At 44.0% G+C, this 22,500-nt stretch overlaps 4 protein-coding genes across 5 annotated transcripts in view; 2 read left to right on the top strand and 2 right to left on the bottom strand.

The window, feature by feature from the left end:
* The window catches only part of tsc2 (TSC complex subunit 2), a 45,587-nt gene extending 38,637 nt beyond the window's left edge, over window positions 1-6,950 (bottom strand). For both annotated transcript variants that reach the window (XM_031563984.2, XM_031563986.2), the window contains exons 1-14: window positions 6,839-6,950; window positions 6,681-6,729; window positions 6,469-6,594; window positions 6,231-6,304; window positions 6,000-6,126; window positions 5,493-5,636; window positions 5,230-5,367; window positions 4,478-4,581; window positions 4,293-4,374; window positions 4,010-4,165; window positions 2,187-2,300; window positions 1,648-1,770; window positions 1,146-1,252; window positions 180-333 (exon numbers count right to left, since the gene is read on the bottom strand). In XM_031563984.2, the coding sequence (XP_031419844.1) occupies window positions 180-333; window positions 1,146-1,252; window positions 1,648-1,770; window positions 2,187-2,300; window positions 4,010-4,165; window positions 4,293-4,374; window positions 4,478-4,581; window positions 5,230-5,367; window positions 5,493-5,636; window positions 6,000-6,126; window positions 6,231-6,304; window positions 6,469-6,594; window positions 6,681-6,729; window positions 6,839-6,936 (1,596 nt within the window). In that variant the 5' untranslated portion in view covers window positions 6,937-6,950. The remainder of the gene's footprint in view (window positions 1-179; window positions 334-1,145; window positions 1,253-1,647; window positions 1,771-2,186; window positions 2,301-4,009; window positions 4,166-4,292; window positions 4,375-4,477; window positions 4,582-5,229; window positions 5,368-5,492; window positions 5,637-5,999; window positions 6,127-6,230; window positions 6,305-6,468; window positions 6,595-6,680; window positions 6,730-6,838) is intronic.
* On the bottom strand, window positions 6,864-9,508 carry LOC116219884 (tuberin-like). The gene is made up of 6 exons (XM_031563988.2): window positions 9,331-9,508; window positions 8,528-8,695; window positions 8,268-8,354; window positions 7,840-7,950; window positions 7,527-7,673; window positions 6,864-6,956 (listed from the first exon to the last, which is right to left on the bottom strand). The coding sequence occupies exons 2-5, from the start codon at window positions 8,660-8,662 to the stop codon at window positions 7,527-7,529; spliced, it is 480 nt and encodes a 159-aa protein (XP_031419848.1). The 5' UTR covers window positions 8,663-8,695; window positions 9,331-9,508; the 3' UTR covers window positions 6,864-6,956.
* Window positions 9,509-9,608: 100 nt separating this feature from the next.
* Window positions 9,609-14,009, top strand: nthl1 (nth-like DNA glycosylase 1). Its single transcript, XM_012823033.3, has 6 exons — window positions 9,609-10,063; window positions 10,220-10,491; window positions 11,935-12,105; window positions 12,270-12,429; window positions 12,557-12,662; window positions 13,342-14,009. Exons 1-6 carry the CDS (start codon window positions 9,778-9,780, stop codon window positions 13,742-13,744), a joined length of 1,398 nt encoding a protein of 465 aa, XP_012678487.2. The 5' UTR covers window positions 9,609-9,777; the 3' UTR covers window positions 13,745-14,009.
* Window positions 14,010-14,533: 524 nt separating this feature from the next.
* LOC105896276 (Na(+)/H(+) exchange regulatory cofactor NHE-RF2) overlaps window positions 14,534-22,500 on the top strand; it is an 18,373-nt gene continuing 10,406 nt past the window's right edge. Inside the window, exons 1-2 of the mRNA XM_012823021.3 lie at window positions 14,534-15,517; window positions 15,732-16,046. Of these exons, the coding sequence (XP_012678475.2) occupies window positions 15,275-15,517; window positions 15,732-16,046 (558 nt within the window). The 5' untranslated portion in view covers window positions 14,534-15,274. The remainder of the gene's footprint in view (window positions 15,518-15,731; window positions 16,047-22,500) is intronic.

Raw genomic sequence — 22,500 nt, 5'->3', positions numbered from 1 at the left:
TACATAAGCTCTACGATCTCCTTGAGTTGAATACATTAGCCTGTTAAAAATAATTGTGGAACAGAGGCAATATAGCAGTGGACAGGTGGGTATATGTGTTTGTGTGTGTGTGTGGGTATGTCTGTGTGTGTGTGTGTGTGTGTGTGGGTATATGTGTGTGTGTGTGTGTGTGTGTGTACCATCTTGAGGCACTGCAGGATCACACTGAAGGCCAGACTGTAGGGCAGATAGGCTGTGCGGATGGAAGAGGGCGGTCCAGCAGGAACAGGACTTCCAGCAGGGGGCGACACTGAGCCTGCTGGCTTCTTCTCATTCACCCTCTTTTCAGGTTCACTGGAACACACACACGTTCAGACACACACACACACACACACACACACACACACACACACACACACACACGGATGAACCCGGGAAAGAAACAAACGTGTGTGCTGATACATCTATGTTCCTGTGTCCATATGTATCAATGAGGTACATACCCCATATCACAGTGACAATAGGGGCTGAACTGCATACCCCATATCACAGTGACAATAGGGGCTGAACTACATACCCCATATCACAGTGACAATAGGGGCTGAACTACATACCCCATATCACAGTGACAATAGAACTACATACCCCATATCACAGTGACAATAGGGGCTGAACTACATACCCCATATCACAGTGACAATAGAACTACATACCCCATATCACAGTGACAATAGGGGCTGAACTACATACCCCATATCACAGTGACAATATAACTACATACCCCATATCACAGTGACAATAGGGGCTGAACTACATACCCCATATCACAGTGACAATAGAACTACATATCCCATATCACAGTGACAATAGAACTACATACCCCATATCACAGTGACAATAGAACTACATACCCCATATCACAGTGACACTAGAACTACATACCCCACATCACAGTGACAATAGAACTACATACCCCATATCACAGTGACAATAGAACTACATACCCCATATCACAGTGACAATAGAACTACATACCCCATATCACAGTGACAATAGAACTACATACCCCATATCACAGTGACAATAGGGGCTGAACCGCAGCGCCCCATATCACAGTGACAATAGAACTACATACCCCATATCACAGTGACAATAGAACTACATACCCCATATCACAGTGACAATAGGGGCTGAACCGCAGCGCCCCATCTTTATTTGGAACACCAAGACGATGAAGCGAATCGGCTCGCATCAGCAGTAAGAAGTCAAACACCTGAGAGAGAGAGAGATAGAGAGAGAGAGAGAGAGAGAGAGAGAAAGACAAAAGAGAAGACCAGATCATAATAATGGTCATAATAATGCTGACAATGCGGTAGACTGTGTAGGTGTAGGAGAGATGTTAGTGGTGGACTGGGCTGTGGGAAACTGAGCTGTATATGTATATGTTTAGTAACGGTTGGTGACCTGTAGGCGGATGGAGACTGAGCTGTATCTGTATATGTGTAGTAACGGCTGGTCACCTGTAGGTGGAGCTGTATCTGTATATGTGCAGTAACGGTTGGTCACCTGTAGGTGGATGGAGACTGAGCTGTATCTGTATATGTGTAGTAACGGTTGGTGACCTGTAGGTGGAGCTGTATCTGTATATGTGTAGTAACAGCTGGTCACCTGTAGGCGGATGCTGCTGGCTATGGCGGAGCTGTACTTGTGTTTGTAGTGCAGCTGCAGGTGGCTGATAAGCAGCTCATACACTCGACTGGCGTGGCTGGCAGGCAGGCTGTACATCTTACTCTGGAGAAGACACAAACAACACACGCTTATTCAGATTTCACAATTTACAATTCAAATTTACTTGGCGACAGTGGTACAGGAGGTAGAGAAATCGTTTAGTAATCAGAAGGTTGCCAGTTCGATTCCCTGTCGAAGTGTCCTTGAGCAAGACACTGAACCCCGAATTGCTCCTGATGTGCAGTGTGCCATCAGTGTAAATGTAAAATGTGTATACATTGTAAGTCAAACATATGTAAGTCGCTTTGGATAAAAGCGTCTGCTAAATGACTAAATGTAAATGTAAATGACACTTCCTTCACTTCCTTTTCAATAAAGAACAGAGCAAACATTAGCCGTGCATAGTGAAGGCTTATTAAAATCACATCTTAAAAAAAAAAGAACCGGTGAAAGTTTGGGGTCTGTGTGTATCTCTGTACCTGTAAGATTTCCAGGAGGCCCAAGATGGCCGTCTTCACATCCTCCATGGGTGACTCTGCAGTGAGGTCCCTCTCCCCGTCCATGGAGCCACACACCAGGGGCCGACTGGACACCTGTCACACACCACATGCATGACACATTGGCACACTCACAAAGGCATTACCACATAGAAGCATATTAACTAAACATACAATTCACTGCATTACACATGCATGTATGCCTTCTGTCTGCTGTCTTGCCATTTTGAACATTATGAACCCATACGTCTATGCTTGACAAGTATTCTATTTGAATTTCATCTCTAGGAGTTCCTGAAGGTCTTTTGTGCACCTATATCATAAGCAAGAATGATCCTATGTAATAATCAGAAAGCTTGAGGGTTTACCAACATTTAGAAACGCAAAGAACATAGAAAATGAAGAAGATTCTGCAGAATTCCTATGTCACCAATCAAATTTAAGCAAATGTATGGCATTGACCGGTGAACTCCATTATACAAAAAGTCATGTGACAGGGACTTCATCTGCTCACCATTGGCTTGTAAATCAACTTGCAACCGTTGTTCACCGAATGTGGCTGTGCCTTAAGTTTTCATAATAACATTGCTTAAGTAGCATAGTAGCATTATCCTGCATAAGTAGCATTGTGATAGTGGGAAACATGGCATCAGAACTAAGTGAAAGTGTGAGAAGTCAAATTGTTGTTTAAAGCAAAGAGGGGTTTACTCAGAGTCAAATTGTGGCTAGACTGAAGGCGTCTCAGAGGGCAGTGCAAGGCATCCTAAAATACTGCAGTCGCATTAAGAGTTTGATCAGGCAGACCAAGAAGTCACCACACCATCAGAGGATCAATGCATGAAGCACTTCTCACTGGGAGAGGAAAGTAGCTTCATCACAGGTATAGAATTTGCTAGTAATGGCAGAGGCAGTCTTGTTTGCCTTCCAGAGAAGGGGGCTTAGGCCATTGCTGTGGGCTAAAACAGACCAGCATTTCACAGTAGATGACAGGAGAAAATTCCTACTTACTAATGAATGCACGTTTAAGTTTTATGGAAGTGACATAAGGATGTGTGCAAGGAGACAGGAGAGCGACTGATACCACAGTGTATCAAAATAACAGTGAAACGTGCTTGTGGGAATATTCAAGGCTGGGGTTGCTCTGCCTTCTCTGGAGTTGGACACCTGCACCGAATCCACAACACCCTGACAGAGGAGAAGTACTGCTCCATTCTTCAGAGACATGTTCTACTCTCTGGCTTACCCTCTGGGGTTCCTCAAACACACCTTCAAGCTTTGCAACAACTACCTGAAGACCAACCATGGACTTTCCACCACAGTCGCCTGACCTGAACCCCAATGAACATCTCTGGACCTCAACCCCAATGAACATCTATGGACCTCAACCCCAATGAACATCTTTGGACCTCAACCCCAATGAACATCTTTGGACCTCAACCCCAATGAACATCTTTGGACCTCAACCCCAATGAACATCTTTGGGGGCACTTGAAGACTGAGCCACCCAAATATTCTGCACCATCCCAGGAAGCTCTTTGGGAAATCCCATGGGTCATCAGGTTTTACACAACTTAAGTGCATGCTTTCAGTAAAGCACAATAGAGGCATACCAAACACTGAAATTAATATACATTTTCCCCAGATAAAAATTTCTAAAACTATTATTATCATTTATAAAGAAACATGGATTAAAAGACTGCAAAACAGAAGCATTTTCACTAGTGGCCGCCCTGTATGTTTGTAAGGATATCTCAGCTGTCCTACGTTGCTTAAATCAAGTTTTCTATGATGTCTGCCTCTCCTACCTTCTCAATGATATCCAGCAGGCTGTTGAAATGATGAGTACTGCAGCCCTCCGCCAGGTCGACCAGCAGCTGGGTGGCCTGCTTCCTGACCAGGAGGTCCTTGTCCTCGGCTATCTGACCCAACTGTGGGATCACCACTACTTCTATAAGCTCTTCCTAAAAGAGAAGTGAAACGGGTGAGGAAACATCTCCTTTAACTCGGTAGTCCAAGTGAAGTCAACATCCAAAATCAATATTAGGTGGACAGTATGGTAATCTTTCAAAGCTAATCTGCCATCCTGACCTCATAGAGTTGGCGGTTCGTGCTGAGGACAAATGAGAGGATGTGAAGGACTTTAATCCGGATTACGCTACGGGTCTCATTCCTGGGAGCGAGAGAGGAGAGAAGGCAATGGTCATTACATCACCGCCATAGATGATTCAACTGGACAAAGAGTTGGTGGACAGGCAGGAGTTTGAGAGACTCGCCTGAAGAACTTCTCCATCAGCCGATGTAGACTCTGGATCCAGCCATCTTTGGCTGGTTGGATGGATTGGGCACGGTATGAGATGAGAGTCAGCACTGAAGCATCCTGTCAATATTATATTCAAGTCATGTCAGTCTCAATTCAGTCTGATCATAGATAGATAGATAGATGGATACTTTATTAATCCCGAAGGAAATTTAGGTCATCCAGTAGCTTATACACTTAACTTAACTCACAAACATAAGGGAGGGAAGGAGTAAGTGAGCGAGCGAGGCGAAAGGGAGGGAAGGAGTGAGTGAGCGAGCGAGGCGAATGGGAGGAAAAGAGTGAGCGAGCGAGGCGAATGGGAGGAAAAGAGTGAGCGAGCGAGGCGAAAGGGAGGGAAGGAGTGAGTGAGCGAGCGAGGCGAAAGGGAGGGAAAGAGTGAGTGAGCGAGCGAGGCGAATGGGAGGGAAGGAGTGAGTGAGCGAGCGAGGCGAAAGGGAGGGAAGGAGTGAGTGAGCGAGCGAGGCCGAAAGGGAGGGAAGGAGTGAGTGAGCGAGCGAGGCGAATGGGAGGGAAGGAGTGAGTGAGCGAGCGAGGCGAAAGGGAGGGAAGGAGTGAGTGAGCGAGCGAGGCGAAAGGGAGGGAAGGAGTGAGTGAGCGAGCGAGGCGAATGGGAGGGAAGGAGTGAGTGAGCGAGCGAGGCGAAAGGGAGGGAAGGAGTGAGTGAGCGAGCGAGGCGAATGGGAGGAGGTGAGATAGTGAACTCACGGGGCGTTTATCGGCACACTTTTCCACCAGACTGAAGAACTTGTCGCAGGAGCCATGGTACCCGTTCTGTTCATACAGCTCCTCCACGGTGCTGAGCAGCTCGTACACGATGGCCTTCAGCTCCGCACTGCCTATTGTCTAAGAGGGGAGAGGATGGGAGGGGATTTAGACATGTTCATGGGCACATGTTTATGGGCACACGTTTAGATGTTCATGGGCACGTGTGATTCAGAAAGCTCTGTGCATGTGTGGGCAGTGCTCACTTGGATTTGCTGGAGAAGTCTTTCAATGATGGCCAGCAGTGTGTCCCAGGTGACCACTTGCAGCTCCTTGCCATATTTCTTTATTAGTCGTGTGATGGACAGCACAATTTCATATGACACCAATTCATTGGCACAGGTCATGGCCTAAGAAAAAAAAACATGAAATGAAGGGAATGGTTAGGATTTCTTTGGTTTTCTATGTCACTCCTTTGAAAACTGATAACTGTAACAACCAAACACAATTTAGTGTGTGTATAAATCTGACATCCCTTCTGCTGACTACATCCTGACTTAGGTCCCTGGCAAATCATTTCAACATCCTTCAGTTTTTAAAAGTGTGTTTCCTGCCTGAGCAAAACCTTTCCATGCATACTAACTCATAACTCGCACACACGGACACACCTTGAAGAGCATACTATTATGGCATACTAATTCATAACTGGCCCATACTGACACACCTTGAAGAAGGATGGCATACTAACTCATAACTGGCCCATACTGACACACCTTGAAGAAGGATGGCAGCACCAGTGTGGGGGTGTTCTTCAGCGCAGGGAGTCGATGTGCTCCCCACAGCGCCATGCCAACGAAGAACACAGCACCACGCAGCAGAGCAGCATCCTCAGAGTAGGCCCTGAACACACACACACACACACACACATCACATTCACACACGCATACTTAAACACTACAATACTAAATCTCAACCATTTGTCTCCAACACAGTAGAGTGCGTACCTCTCCTCCATGATGTGACACATGGTGTAGATGGCGCTGTGGCCCAGGTGAGTCCCCAGCACCTTCCGCATGAGCTGACAATGCAAAAGAGAGAATGTCCTCAGAGGGAAAGACAAACAGCTTTTTCTTCCTGATAAATGTGCAAAGGATCTTACAGTGCAAAGGAGTGTTTTGTCAATCTAAATAAAGCACACGGACTTAAACACAAAGAGAGAACCCAGCGGGGTGAAAGACAGACCTTCCAGCAGGATTCACAGAACTCTTTGACATTAACCGTGCGGCAGAGTGTGATGATGAAGATGGTCAGCGAGTCGGACGGCAGGCAGTTGTAACACACCACTGCATCCAGCACCTGTAGTGCCACCTGTAGAACACAAAGGCAGGGTTAAAGGTCGCCGTTGAATCATGAAAACAAGGTATAATGGGTTTATGGAGCTAGTCGGGTAATACCTCAATGTCGGTTGAAGATGTAGTCCGATTACATAAGAGGCAGATTTTCCTATGAACAAATAAAAAAAAAGTAGTTACCAAACAAAAGTACTGTAATGCACTCGACAAGGATATGTCCTTTATTCTGCACGTATGTTTGTGTGTGTGGAGTTCCTTACTGGACCATGAGAGAGACGTTCTGGTCCAAGTAGCAGCTGTTGAACTTCACCAGGTTGACCAAGACATGCAGGAAGTCAGCAGTCAAGCCCATGTCCATCCAGAGCAGCACAAACCGTGCTGAGACAAAGACTCAAGTTTAGATCATCCACTGCATGTATTTCACCATTCCAACCAAACACATAGGGCCCTATTATTATTATTATTATTATTGTTATTGATGTAATTGATTATTATTATTGATGTGCAACAACGCGGCTGGCAATATGCAAAGTCAGACGCGCGTGATCTAAAGCTAATTTAATAACTTGGCAAAAACATTTTTATAACATGAGCAAGAATAATGACTTCATTGCCACATCCACTAATGATTTAATCCATTTGTGCTTGATTTGCACCCAGCTTTGTGTCAATGAAATGAGCAAATATTTGTTTTGAGCGTGCCTTATTCAAAGAAATATTGTAAAGTAAACTTGCAGAATAGCAGTCAAGATGCTCTCATTACAGAATGTCCTCGAAAATACCCCAAGCATCAAACGAGATTAATGCAACCTATATCAAACTGTCTTCTACAGAATACAATGAGTGATGCTGAAAGATTCAGTATATTACACAAAAACTCCTACTGTCTATGTTGTCTATGTACGTGATTTTACAGTGAGTGAATTGGAGTGTCTATTTATCCCCCACCTATGTCTCCTCCAGATATGTGATGTCTTTCCCATTTTCAGTGAGGGCTTTGAAAACCTCCAGACGCTCAGAAAGGTCTTCGTTGGAGGGTTGATAAAGCCAGACCAGTTTAAAGAAATAAGCTCTCAATGGGCCAAGTCTCTCCCCCTGTCACAGACACACAAATATTCACACAGGTAAATTACATTTCTATTCATAAATTTTAATTTTTTTTAATGGTAAAGTACAATGTGCGTGAGATACCAAACATTGTATCCCATGATTTCTTCCTCAGTAGTATTTATTTGTGCGTGTATGCGTGTTTAGGCCTCACCTGGCCATGAATAATAGCTCGGAGCAGCTGTAAGACGGCATGGCGAGCTTCGGGTGGAGAGTCTGGCTGAAGCATGTCCTCCACCGCCTTCCACACAGCCTCCACCGCATTCTTCTCATATGGAAAACAAACGTCACTATGAGATCTAACTCTCCCTTTCTCTGGTGCACACACACAAATACACACACTAGCATCATAGCTACTGTAAACCATCAGAAGGATCAAGCTAATTACATGCAATACAACATACCACATCAGAATAACGTATACTAAAGAGTATACTGTGAATATTAAAACACTTAAATACAAAATGTAGATTGAATTTAAACACAAGACAAAATCCAAATGCTTATTCAGCCCATCAAAAATAACTGTTTAAAATTAAGCCAGCATTGCACACTGGCAAAAGTTCATCTGTATGCACACACCTCTTCAAATTTTTTGGATTTAGCCAGGTCACAAACATGATTGATCACTCTGATCCGGTTGTTTATTCCGCATTCAGGGCTCAGCTCCTGCAATGTAAGAGACACGTTGAGACATAAAGGTACAGATTTTTATATTACTACAATTTGATAATTGTTTTTCTTCAAACACAAGGTGATTGTGAGAACAGTGTACAATACAGTTTCTTGCTCTACAGTTCCATGAACAAAAAGACTGAAATGATCAGGAGGCAGGATCAGACCTTGAGGATGTCCAAGGTGATTATAAATTCCGAGGGCTTGGCCTCAGTGGGCTTGGTGGAGATGCGTGTTGGGCCCAGACCCAGCATCCCCTTCACCTTGTCCTTCAGAGACTCCTTACTGGGCTGCTTGTTCATATTTAGAGCGGTTTGAAGACCTAAGGTCAGTCACTGGAAAGGTGGGAATATAAAGAAGATCGTTAGCAAGGCAACACTTCCAATTATTCACAACGGGAATAGTTTTTGAAGACACAATGTCTGTGGCTGAATATGGCAAAGTAACCCGCAAGGCCAACTCCTGGTATATACCATGCGCTAGCCTATCCCTATGATCAACATGCACACACAGTTTAAAAGTAAACGATGAACACTGATGTGGCAATGCACATCCACACAAACATCGTAGACGCGTTTTGTCACCTTGGGCTATACATGCACGAGAAAGAGGAAAAGACAAACCAGCTGCCGGACTTTATAAGTTGTAAACAGCCTGAGGCGCATGTCTGGTTAATGCAATTGCAAACCCTGACCCTCCCCTCTAAAGTCCTATGCCACAGGCTTCTGACAAAGAATGTATTCACCCAGTTCGGAGGGCTCACAACATGAAGTGACGCCAAATTAACATGCAGTGAAGTCAATGCCTACGTCTATATACAGTGTGTGCAAACGCGCTTCCAAACATGCATCTGCCGTGTACTGACAAGCCAATGAAAAACTATACAAACAAGCTGAAATAAATACATTTAGCCTAGCAGCATGCTAAGCATGTACTGTCCGTTGTTTTTATGCTAACAGTCGAGTCGTACCTTCGGGCGCTTTAGCAATTTAGCTCATTTAAGTGCGATAGTACAGCGTTCAACGCTTCCAAATGATGCGAATCCATAAATGTGCATTTATTTATTTTATCTTTGTTTTCTCGACTCTCACGATTCTAGCCTGCCTGCACCTACAGCCGGAAGTCATGCTTAATAAACTGACATGACTTCCTACAAAGATACGTCATGTGATGAGAAATACAGGGCCGATATTATTTGGGAAGTGTAGTTTTCTGTACGTTAAGTATTCATCCGTTTGCATGGCAACGTGTCCCCTCATGAACTTCAGTGTTTCATAATTTTGTTTCTCACGGACTATGAGAATGTGACACGCGTGTATGTGAGCCTTGTGATTGTGCAATGTTTACTCTCTAATAATAATGTAAGTGGATATGACCGACATTGTCGTTGAAATGACATGTCATCTCATTTAGCTGTATGTTGTTCAGTGTGCGTGCATGTTTTCTTGCTGAGGAGCGCATGGGTGCCGTGACCCGGTGTCGGTTAAAAATGACTTCTCCTTACTTCGCTGAGAAAGACTACTGTACTGTACGAACCAGGAGAGGAGTTGAGAACCGCTGCAGTCTATCCGTGCTTAAAAGCAGAATGTCAAGGAGCGTGAAACCACCAGATTCTGATACAGTAGGAATTAAGGAGGAGAAAGAAGAGCATTGCATCACTTCAGACGAGACCCATGCTCTGGTGGCTAATGGATCCCAGGCAGGTAAGTCGTCATCCTGCCTTTTTCCTGCTGGCTGCACCTCAATACTGTAATAATGATAATATTATTTCAACTAACCATCACAAACAGTTTGATGGAGATTTTTTGGTTTTGGGGTGAAGTTTCAGACAGACCACGTGCCTTTGTTTACTGTCACAGGAAACGTCTCCAAGCCCGGGACCTCAGTACAAAACAACGAGACTGACGCTTTAACTCACACTTTGCCGGCCTCGTCACGTAAGCCCAGGAGAGCTCAGGTCAAGGTGGAGTATGAACTGGAGAATGGTGCAGCAGTTAAAAAAGAACCTCACTGGGAGCCAACTAACTGGATGCAACAATTAGCAAATATCCGTGAGATGAGGAGCGCGAGAGACGCACCTGTTGACCAGATGGGCGCCGCCAAGTGCTTTGATACACACGTTGCACCCAAGGTGAGCCGGCAAAAAATCCTTTTAAGGCTGTCGCAGATGAGGCGAGTAAGACCAATGACTGTAAAACGTGAAGCAATCACTGGTCTATAAATATCTGGCTTCTGTCTGCAGTAAAATTACGATAATCCAGTGGCATGTGACCTTAAAATGATCTCATATTGTCTGATGTTTCTTCTCCAATTGTTTTTTAACCTAATAGTGCTAACATATTTTTCTTTCCAGAACATACTATTTTCAAAAGTTACTTGATTGGCAATGTGGATTACTGTGAAGTGATTGACAATTGAGGGGATACCCCTACAACACTCCCTTGGGCTAATTTACGGGGTAGCTGAGTTTTTTTAATAGTTTTTTTAAGTCATGTTGTGAGTTCTCTGACAGACCCTTCAAAAAGTTGTTAACTAAAGATGGCTAATACACTCTAGCTTGCTCTCCCCTCACCTCAAAAGTGAACTGTCAGGAGAGCAAAGTGAGATTCGTTCATTAACAGACACCTACGGCTACAGTCATTTCTGTCAGCCAGGACTTATTTAGCCTACTCACTGTCACCTATTCTGTAGCAATGTTCAGACCAAGCCTTGATAGAGTGGGTTCAACCCAGCAGGTTGGTAGGTATGGGCATGTCAACGGCAGGAAGGTTTGTGCAGAATCATCTCACAGGCATGGCCCAACCCTACATTTACATTTACATTTACATTTACATTTACATTTAGTCATTTAGCAGGCACTTTTGTCCAAAGCGACGTACAAGGGAGAGAATAGTCAAGCTACGAATAATAGAACCTGGTGTAACAATAAATACTACTTTACATAAGAAATATAACAAAATGAAATAAAAAAAGAAAAAGAAGTGCAGAAATGTAACTGCTGTAATTGCATGTTACGCACTAGTCAAAGTGCCAGTTAGGACAGGAAGTGCTCTCTGAAGAGTTGGGTCTTCAAAAGCTTCTTAAAGGTAGAGAGGGACGCCCCTCCCCCTCACCCAGCGTAATGCCACTGGTAGCGTGACTGCTGGTCAGGACTGTCCCTGACCGTCTGTTAGAAACTTCTGTCATTGAATGGCTTTACACCGCCAACCTTTCCCTATTTCCTCCTCTGTCTTTGAACCATTGTTACTCTTTTACTATCCCCAAAATACTTGGTGCTCAGGTGTTAAAATCAAGCCAGACATTTACCATTGGTTGCCTCTTACCATTTTTCTAGTATTGATGAGGCAACACACAGAATGCAGACAACAATCAGGTCTCACATCACTGCTGACACTCGCTCTCTACATCCTTCTCTCCTCTCCCACTCCTCCATTATCTCTCTCTCTGTGTCTCTTCTCCATTATCTCTCTCTCTGTGTCTCTTCTTCATTATCTCTCTCTCTGTGTCTCTTCTCCATTATCTCACCCTCTCTGTGTCTCTCCCCACTCTCCTTCCTCTCTCTCTGTCCCTGCAGGTGATGCGGTACCAGGTGTTGATTTCCCTCATGCTCTCTAGTCAGACTAAAGACCAGGTGACTGCAGCAGCCATGCAACGACTGAGAGCACACGGCCTCACGGTGGCAGCCATCCTTAACACCGATGACGCCACCCTGGGGAACCTCATCTACCCAGTGGGGTTTTGGAGGGTGAATACACACGGATGCGTTTGAAAAATCACTACACAAAGTGCTCCACTAGTGCTGAAAATAACCACAAAACCTCTAACTTCTACCTTCTGACTTCTAAAATGCAAACATACAAATACAGACCTACATTTGACTCACCTTTTTGTCTCCCCCTTCCTCCCAAGACCAAAGTGAAATACATAAAGCAGAGCACGGCCATGATCCAGCAGGAGTACGATGGGGACATCCCCAACTCTGTGGAAGGATTAGTGCGCCTGTCTGGAGTGGGGCCCAAGATGGCACACCTCGCCATGGATATTGCCTGGAAGCAAATCTCTGGCATTGGTATGAGTCTACAGTGGAGTTTGTGAACCAACAGTAACTTTGATTGTATTTGTTTTAGTAACACGACTGCTTCTAAGATAATGGAGTGTGCATATGTGTATATGTGTGTCTGGGCACTCGCACACAGGGGTGGACACGCACGTGCATCGCATCTCTAACAGGCTGGGTTGGACTCCAACCTCAACAAAAAACCCGGAGGGGACACGCCGAGCTTTGGAAGAGTGGTTGCCAAGGTAACTGTTTAAAGTGTCTTACCTGCAGAAACAGAGCAGGAGTTAGAAGGAGTTATAAGTTACTTTGGCTTACATTCTGACATTTTTTTTCCTAAGATATCCTTTGAGCTGTCCTGCTTTGTTTTTCTTTGTCATCATGTCCACTGTGCCATTATTCTTTTGCTGGTGCGGTAACCTTAGTAACCCACACCAAGAAAAACACCAGAAAACAAAGCAGTTGTGGCAAACAATAGTTTGCCGTTCCACCCAGTAGTTGAGTGAAGAGTGCTGTGTGGCCCAACTGAAGTCATATGTCCCTCAAGTTTTGACTAAAATGCATACATTCGTACATTCTACAGTGTACAATGATTATATATGTACAACCAGTATACTAGGATTTTGTTTGCCTCTGTAAACTGTGAACACTGAAATGTCAACACCTCTGTTCTCCTTATCATGGCTCTTCAGGTTTAACCCTGTTATATTCAGCCCGCACTGTGGCTATAACATGCCGAAATGAGTTTTTCATTGGGATAAGGAGGACATCACACATTTAACGTCATAGTTATCTAGATCATGGTCAGAGCAAGACTTTGTGCAAAACTCACTTGTACGGTGAGTCCTGACACACAACCGAAGGTTAAGTGGGCCTGGGCTGTTCTAACCTAAGTGCTCTCTTCCTGTGCCTACCTCCCCATAGGGACCTCTGGAGTGAGATCAACTGGCTGCTGGTGGGGTTTGGTCAGCAGGTGTGTCTGCCTGTTGGTCCCCTGTGCGCCTCGTGCCTTCTCCGGCACTGCTGTCCCTCGGCTTTTAAGTGTTCCCCCAGTAAGAGGCCAACACCTAGTGACCCCCGGTCTCCAGGGAGGAGCTCCAGCCAGGGCCAGGGCAAGGGCAAGGTCAAGGCAGGCTCCCCACTTCAACATAGGGTCAAAGAGGATCCAAACCCTGTTACACATCCTGCTCTGGAAGATGAATCTATACTCAAAGCTAAGTCTTCCAGTCAATGTGGCATGAAAGAAGAGCCGGAGACTGTCCCTCTATCTCCACCTGTTCTGAGAAAGAGATCCAAAATAAAGACCAACACTTCTTCACTGCACTGATCATTGTTGACCGATGTTGTATATGTAGTTTAAAGATGTATTAGTTCTTTTTAAGACTGACTTTTATAAGGCACTACCATATAAATCAAATGTGTTTCTTTGTTTATTCCACACCTGTTTTTTACTCTTTACTTTCTCTCTAAACTCGTTGTCCTTGCCACTAGGTGGCGGTAGTTGATTACAGAGTACTTATTTCTCACTGGTTTGTGTGGTTATATGTTTTATTCCATGTAAACGAAATAAACTTTATATATTTGTTTGGTGACTTGGTTAGAATAGTAGTGTGTTAAATATAGCTAGGACATCATGATCCGAATGAATCAATTCATTCATACATGATTGATTTGCACATTGTAATAGTTTATGCAAAATTGTCAGGAATATTGACTTCACGGAAATGGATAATAGCCTACTCCAGTGCAGTTCTTTCTTTATACATTAAGTCGATGTAGACACTTCAATAAAGAAAAATTAGCGACTTGATGAAGTCCGGCGAACTTAAATTTACTCAGACTGATATGGACAATATAAACTTCACATACATAATAAAACATGATATTTAATTAACATAAAATCGCATAAAAATAAGCGATTATATTATTTACTTCTGACAGGAATAAAGCGATTAGATTATTTACTTCTGACACGAATAAAGCATTATGGAGATTTCATATCTTAAGCGTTTTATGCAACTTATTCTTTGCACTCTATACTACATGGAAGGAGGAAGAGTTCCGTCTTGTCTTATCCAGGCCGTGATCTCTGTCCAATTGAGTCGCTGTCACCTACCTGGTGTTGCGTGACAGTGGTGGGGTGGGGGTAAAGTAGATTTATCCGCCGTTACGTTTGCTACCTGCGCTGTGTGCCCTTTCGCGCTTGGCACTTAATGCGTAAACCAGATTAAAATCCTTTGCCTTTAGCACCAAGTGCCCCACGGCTTTTTAATGGAAACGGGCATTTTATTGACTAGAAAGACTACTTAGGTTATACTCTTGCGTGTACTTATAGTTTAGTCTAGTGTCTGTTCTTTTCGTTGTGACGTCCCAGAGCTTCTAGAATCATGCTTTTCCCACACCTTTAATCGGATAAACTCCAGACTGATTTCTCCAGGAGGTAAATGAAGAACACAGCATACGGTGGAGGTGGAGGCATTACCTATTCATTGAAGTTCATCGACTCTCCAACCTCACAACCCAACTCTTCACAGTCAGACTTACACAGGCTGGCTTTACTTGGCATTTTGGTGTTTTCTGCTAGTGATCTCTTACCTCACTGTGAGACACAGAGAGGGCGGTCGTTGCGACTGAAAAGGACAATAGCGGTCTGATACATCAGTTCAAAACGATACCGTACTATTTCCCTCTTGCACCATCGGATGTCTGTGTAGTATGGAATTGCCATTAGAAAGTAACAAATGGCCTAGATTTTGAGTGGACGAATTGTGAATTGGATTACGCGTAATTCTGTGGGTCGTTACTTGAGCGAACTTTTTCCTGTTAGGGCACAAGGAGTGCTTGTTTTAACTTTCCTATGAAGATGGCGCATAGTTTGGAGAGGGAGCTGGTGTTGAAGGAGATGATGAGACCACGACTCTGTTACATTACCAAAGGAGAGCGAGGATACGGATTTCACCTGCACGGCGAGAAAAACAAGGGCGCGCAGTTTATTCGTAAGATTGACCCGGGGTCTCCTGCAGACCTCTCGGGTCTCCGCTCAGGTGACCGGGTGGTTGAGGTGAACGGAGAAAATGTCGAGAAAGATCCGCACCATGTAGTAAGTAACTTCAACCGTCGCCACATAATTTTGCTTAAAACCTGTTCGACCACTAGCGCTATAGCCTAGGGGGTGTTTGGTCAGGGCTTGGGTCCCGGTTGTGTTTATCAAGTTTCAGATAAAATCCCTCTAGGTTCTGTTTTGCACAGACTCATCTCTCTCTCTCTCTCTCTCTCTCTCTCTCTCTTTGTAACACGCACACACACATTTTCAGGTGGTAGAGAAAATCAGGACTGTTGAGCACAGAACCAGACTGCTGGTGGTGGACCGTGAAACTGACGAATACCTCCGCTTCCATGAGCTGTCCTGCACGGAGGACCGAGCCGTAGAGATGGGCTCCTTATCCCCTCGCACCTCTGTGACCTCATCCCCCCGCACTTCAGCCACCTCTTCCCCACGTGCCTCAGCCACTCCATCCCCGTGTGCCTCGTTCACTGTCCCCAGCCCGACAGAAAATATGGCCAGGGCAACGCGAACCGTGTCGCCTTTGCTTATGGATGAGTGCCCCACTATTCACAATGATCAGAAGGTAGGTAATGTTTCAAGATGTGTGATCAGTTTGTCAGAGGGATGAGAAACGAGTATGAGGAGGGGTTGGGCCTGGTGTCACATCAACCGCTTGGACAACAGATGTATAGGAGGCCTTTCTATAGCTTTCTAGACTATGATGCAAGGTGTTCGTTGCAAGGTGCTTCCCCTACTTAAAAGTAACACTAGAATGTGGAATGACATCCTATCTACTGGATGGTGGAACAAAGAAATGATCACACAATAGGTGATGGCGCTAAATTCATTATTGTGATGTTGATGAACTGGCAGGGCCAACATAACATAACACATCAATAACCAGAAAGGCAGGATTACCTGACCAAAATAATAGCAACACAACTCAACAAATCCTTTTTTTTCTGATGTCATATTTATTTGGTTTGTTCTGACAATGCATGGTTGCATTATTTGCATAAAATGCACATTTGACACAATTATAACAATGGAATAAGGTTTAGGACAGCTATAGAGCTAATCACACTTATTGGTTGGTACGGGATAATAGAAAGATTTTTCCATGTTAATTTCAATGTCCTGATACGCTAAAGTGCTTCTATGGACTCTCTGAAGCTTCTTCAACCATTTAAAACTGAGGTACAGCTTCCCATTCTGTACAGTCCTGCCACATATTCTCTGAGATTTTTGGTCGAGACATTATCAGTGCAACACTTTGCATTCAAGCCTTTGTTGAGAAGTTTTTTCCCTCAGCCCTGCGGAATCTTTAGAATCTCTGTCTCCTGGCGGCCGGGCCCTCGCCACAGTAACCGTACCTCTGTGCATTGTGTCCTGAGGGTGGGTGCGTTATGTAAGATAAGCAACTGGGGACCCATGGGAAGGAAGCGCAAGAAACAAAACCCACCCACCAGGGAGAATTTCCCCTTGACTATTTTTAGGCATTCTTTTTTTTACTGTACAAGTTTTTTACAGAGACAAGTTCTCAACCATGTAACCATGGTCACTCTGTAGAATCTGTGACATACATACATCCAAATATGAGCCATGGGCTCAGGAATGTAGTGGAGTATCTATAAATCCTTTCTAAAGAGCATGCTCAATGATTGTAGGGTTTGTTGAATTGTTTGTCCGTAGGTTTTGTGAGGCTTTTACGTAACACTGTGTTCTTTGTTAGGTTCAGTGCAGTCAGTCAGACAGTCAGTGCCATGCGTAGCCCAAAGGTGCATGTCACCAGCAGGACACTTCAAGCGAAGGGTTTCTGTTTTGTTCCGTGCGAGCATCATTATTGTCATTTTAGTGTGCATGTGAATTAGTGTGTGTGTGTTTACATAAAAACACAGTGATAGTCTGACGCTCTAGCCAGGTCTGTTTATCTCAAGCGCTAGTCAATAGGGGTCAGGGGCGTCATGAACTTTAGGACTGAGCGTGGCTCAGACAGACGTCTCTCTTTGTGTGTGAGTGTGTGTACTGCAGAAAGTCACTGGTCCGTTCACTGCAGAAAGACACTGGTGTGTTCACTGCAGGGCCAGGTTGTCTGTATTTTAGGGTTGAAAAGTCTGACCTCGATTTTAAAGATATCTGTTTAAAAGTGATTTAAATGAAGTTTGTCCCAGTTTTGCAGTGAAGTGGGGTGTGGGGGTATGGCAATCTTTGCCCCGAGGTGCCATGTATGAAAGCTGAGAGAGAGAAGAAGAGCTGATGTTTTTCAGATCAGGTTGAAAGCCGAGAGTGAGAAGATCAGGTTGCCTTTCCAGACCAAAGTGCAAACGCTGAAGTATGATCTGCATGCTTGTTTTTCCAGATATTTGCACAAAACATATATGTTAAGAGACTTTAGTTTCATACACAGCATTGTGTGGGTGTGTGCGTGTGTGCGTGTTTGTGTGTGTGTGTGTGTGCGTGGGTGTGTGCGTGTGCGTGAATTTGTTTGGGTGTAGTCTCTGATGCACTCTTTGTGGAGTGTATTGTTCCATATCATTGGCAGACAGCGACATACTGGCAATCTTGCATAACACGTTCCACTGACTTCATCCAGAAAAGGTCCTGGGAGCTAACAGGCTAAAGGCATTGTCTCCTGGGAGCTGGCCTATGAATGGCTGCTTTGCCCCTTGTACAGTTTGGATAGGCATCTGATTGTAAAATGACCAGGTTGTGACATGGTGTTAATACATCCATCTCTCTCTCCCAGCCTCAAAGCTCCCAGCCTCCCAGCCTCAACATCTTCAAAGTATGCACTCACTATAGAAAGGATGCATCATAGGACTAGTACAACCACGTTATAAACATGTTATGGTAGATGTCATAGCCTGTCATAAGTAGTTGTGGCAGTCAACACTGTCATGTGACCATATTCTGTAATTGTCATGACAGTATGATATTAGCAACATGTGCAGAGCTCGACATTAACTGTTGCCTGCGGTTGCCCTCGGCAACCAAATTGAGACTAAGTGGCAACCATGCCCTCTGTGGCAACTCTGTATTTCTCTGTATTTGTATGATATTCATGAATAAAATAAAATTCTCAGTGACATCTGAACATCATCTAAGACCTACTGCACCAAATATTAGTAGGCTATTGTTAAAGGCACTGACTATGGCTATGGAGCCAGAACTATAGTGAGCGCACTATTGCTACGGAATTAGATTCCGTACCAATAATTTGAACATTGTTGGTCTGGAGTGTTTTTCAACTGTTGCCTATTGTTTTCCATAGACTTCTTTTCGTAGGGTTTGTTCCCATCCCCATCCCATGTATTCCCAATAGGGCACTGCTGGGCGCAGTCACTCCCCCTGGGTCCCAGTGCCCCCCCGGTCAATGCACCTCCATGACCTTCAAATTACTGACCATAATTAATGAAATAAAATTGGGCAGGAATGGGGATGAAATCCAGGTCTCCTGCTCGGAAGTCAAACCACCGAGAGACAAGCGACGGTCAGCACTGCCAGAAAAGATTTCTATTATTTCTATTAAGGGGGGTCCAGGCTCTGGGCTCTGTAAAGCGCCTTGAGACAATCTATTATATCTACTGACATAGCTAGATTAATACAATTGAAATGGATCGTAATTAACAGTAAACCCATGCCACGTTTATTCGCAGAGATATACAACACTTAATCCTTGGTCTTTGTGGGACGTTCAATAAAGCTAATGTTAACGTTACCTCACGTTACCTGACTTATGGAAATGACCGTTTGTGACTTTTGCAAACTACGACGCAGGCACCCCTGTCTGTTCTCCCAGGGTGAGAGCTATTTATGTGCACAAATGACCACGACATGGGTAATCTGCTGTGTTGTCTGTTTGTGAAAGTATTTTCAAATTTGTATTGTCATCTCGTTTGTTATGACTATACTGTACCAGCTAACTTGCTACCTTGTCTGAGGTAAAGTTAGTCTGAGGAGTCCGAGCCAGTCTGAGGAGTTGGTTGATAGCTAGCTATTGAGTGCATCAGCCTCATCACTTACTAAACTGATCAGATTCAGATAAATAACATCAATGTATAGTAAAAAATAAAGAACAAAACTGTGAAAATGAGTTCTCACTACTAATTATTCCTCATTCGTTTCTACTAGTTATTCATATCCTCTCCATTCTTTGTTGAGCTGTAAGCTTATGGTAGCAACAGTGTGTGTGCGTGTGTGCGTGTTTGTGTGGGTGTGTGTGCGTGGGTGTGTGCGTGCGTGCGTGCGCGTGTGTGTGAATTTGTTTGGGTGTAGTCTCTTGATTTGACACAATCAAGAGAAAGATAACCATGTATAATATATTTAAAACCTCAAGCGTTCAGCAGATTACTCAACAACCAGCTAGTCATATGTTGTGATGTCAAAGCTTATAGCTATTGTATATGAGAGACTGAGTGCTTTTAAACTGTAGAAAGCCCATCGCAATGACATCACTGCTTATATAGGACCATGGTATAGGACATAACCGCTACATAAAATGTATGGCAGATGTGCTATAGGTGGTCTATATTTAGTTCACACTGGGATATTCAGCAGGTGATGTGACAGCAAACAATTGCCCTGCGTGCGTGCAAGCGAGAGAGAGGGAGGCAGAGAGAGAATCAGGGAACAAATCCTTATCTTTTGGTTTATCTTGTTGGCTGAAGAGTTATGCAGATACCTACACTGTTCAAACCCAGGGACAGCAGACTCTCGTGACAAGCTTCACAAAGTTAGACCGTTACCGTGTGTCCTTCAGGAGAACTTCCCAAAACTTCTTCGGCCATGGAAAAATCTCTCAGTAGATGAAGCCATGATTACATTTGACGGCAGGTTACTGTTGAAACAGTATATGCCTAAGAAACCTGTCAGATGGGGTATTAAGATCTGGTGTCTCTGTGTCACCCTGACAGGCTACTGTTTGCCATTTCATGTACATAAGAGGAGTGTGTGGCAGATGATCCTGGTTTTGCGATACAGAGTAGTAATAGATGTAATGAGAGACTATCTTGACAAACACCACCACTTGTATGCAGACAATTTGTTTTTCTTCTATTGAGGAACCTGCTGAATGCTAGTACATATTACTGTGGGACCATATGACCCAACTAAAGATTTGTCCCCAAAGATATTATGGAGGGCAGACTGATGCACGGAGAGAGCCTGAAACAGTCATTGTGGCACTGTGGCTCAGATGCTTGCACTGCCGCCTCACAGCAAGAAGGTTATGGGTTCGATTCCCGCATGGGGCGCTGTTGGCTCTGGGGGGCAGGTCCTCCCCAGACCTTCAGTGCTCAGGTGGGCCTTTCTGTGTGGAGTTTGCATGTTCTCCCTGTGTTCACAAGGGGTTTCCTCCACTAAAAACCCCAACAGAAAAACATGCAAAAGAACATAACCTGACCAGGATGGACGGTTCACTTCACTTGGTCCCCGGGCGCTTAAAAGCTGCCTGCTGCTCCTGGGGCAAGGAAGGACAGTCCGGGATGGGAAAAAAGTCAAATTCACGGCGTGTGTGTCCTGTCTCGCCACCTAATATATACGTGTGCGTTGCTGTGTGTCATTGTGCAACAATAAAACTAGCGGGAGTCAGCCTCGTTTGTTATGCAGGAAGTATGACTGTTTGTAGATGGAGGGACAAAAGAGTTGTCTGCTTTATACCCACCTGTGCTGGTGCCAAGGCTGTTTTGAAGCCTGCATCTATATTCATGCCAGATGAGGTTATCACTGTCCCGGAGCTTGTGCTTAACTATAATGCCAACATGGGAGGTGTGGACCACATGGATCAGCTAAGGAGCTACTATAATGGAGGAAGAACTTGGAAGAAATGGTGGAAATATTAGTTTTGGGGGTTGCTGAATATTGCAGTGGTGAATGCATATATTGTGTGGGTGACTCTTCAGAGGCCACTGCCCAAAAATAGAAACAGTTTTTTTTAAATCGTTCAAAATGAAACTTGTGCATGAGTTATATGGTGGTTACAGCAGTAGGATATCAAGACCAGAGGGGCAGCCGGCCACTGGACTTGGTAACTCCTAACTTGAAAGCAGGTCACTCCCTTTGCTAAAGTTTGATGGGCGTAAAAGAGGCTGTGTGGTTTGAATTATGAATGGCCATAGAGCACAATCTGGGAGATGTGTGGAGACTTAATTTGGGTGCTCCGCATGCCGTGTTTGTTTCCTAGCATTAAAAATCACTTTTTTCAAATTAACTTAACTTAATGCTTAACTTCCCTTAATACTACTGAAACACATTAAGAAGATTTAAAATGTCCAAAATGGTGCATGGTAATGAATTTGAACTTTAGGGTGTATGTAAAGCTATGTATGTTAATATTTGAAGATGTTACTAATACATATTTTATATCATATTACAAAAAAAAACACATCCCCTGTCAAACAAAACCAACTTGCAATTGTCATTTTTCTTTTGTTTTCTAACTATAACAGTAAGGATGCAAAAAATAAAGTAATTCCCTTGTTCTCCCTTGCTTCAGTGTTCTAGAAATCTTCCAGAATATAATATTTCCACATCCTCATACTGTACTTTTCAGCTCTTTTTTATTTTCATTTTTAAACTAAACAAGGTTTTATGATCTGTCTGGATTTACATTTAGACATTACATTTAGTCGTTTAGCAGACGCTTTTAACCAAAGGGACGTACAAAGGATTGGTATGCTATTAGTGATTGCCTACATAAGCTGTTTTTAATCAATGGCATTGTGTGAAAGCTAAGATAGCCTACTAAAATGAAAGAAGTAGGCTAGTCTTCATCATGGCCAGAGGACGAATATTTAACATGTTTTGTACAATTACGTTTACTCCAGATGCTGTACCGGGTTACTGTTTCTTCTGAACGTTTCTTGCAGATAACGGCATAATTATCATTGCTCTGTCTTTTGTATGCTGCCAGTTCACACACAAGCCACGGGCTTTTGCCAACGTGCCTCTGATGATCCAAGAGGCTGCGCTGGCGCCCTCTCTCACAACTGCACCGCGGACACTAAATATCAAGTCGAAACCGAATTAAACATGAACTC

The sequence above is a fragment of the Clupea harengus genome, chromosome 26, assembly GCF_900700415.2.
Source record: "Clupea harengus chromosome 26, Ch_v2.0.2, whole genome shotgun sequence".
NCBI lineage: Eukaryota > Metazoa > Chordata > Actinopteri > Clupeiformes > Clupeidae > Clupea > Clupea harengus.
Note: the sequence above shows the minus strand (reverse complement) of the source record. Positions and strands in the feature narration are given on the sequence as shown.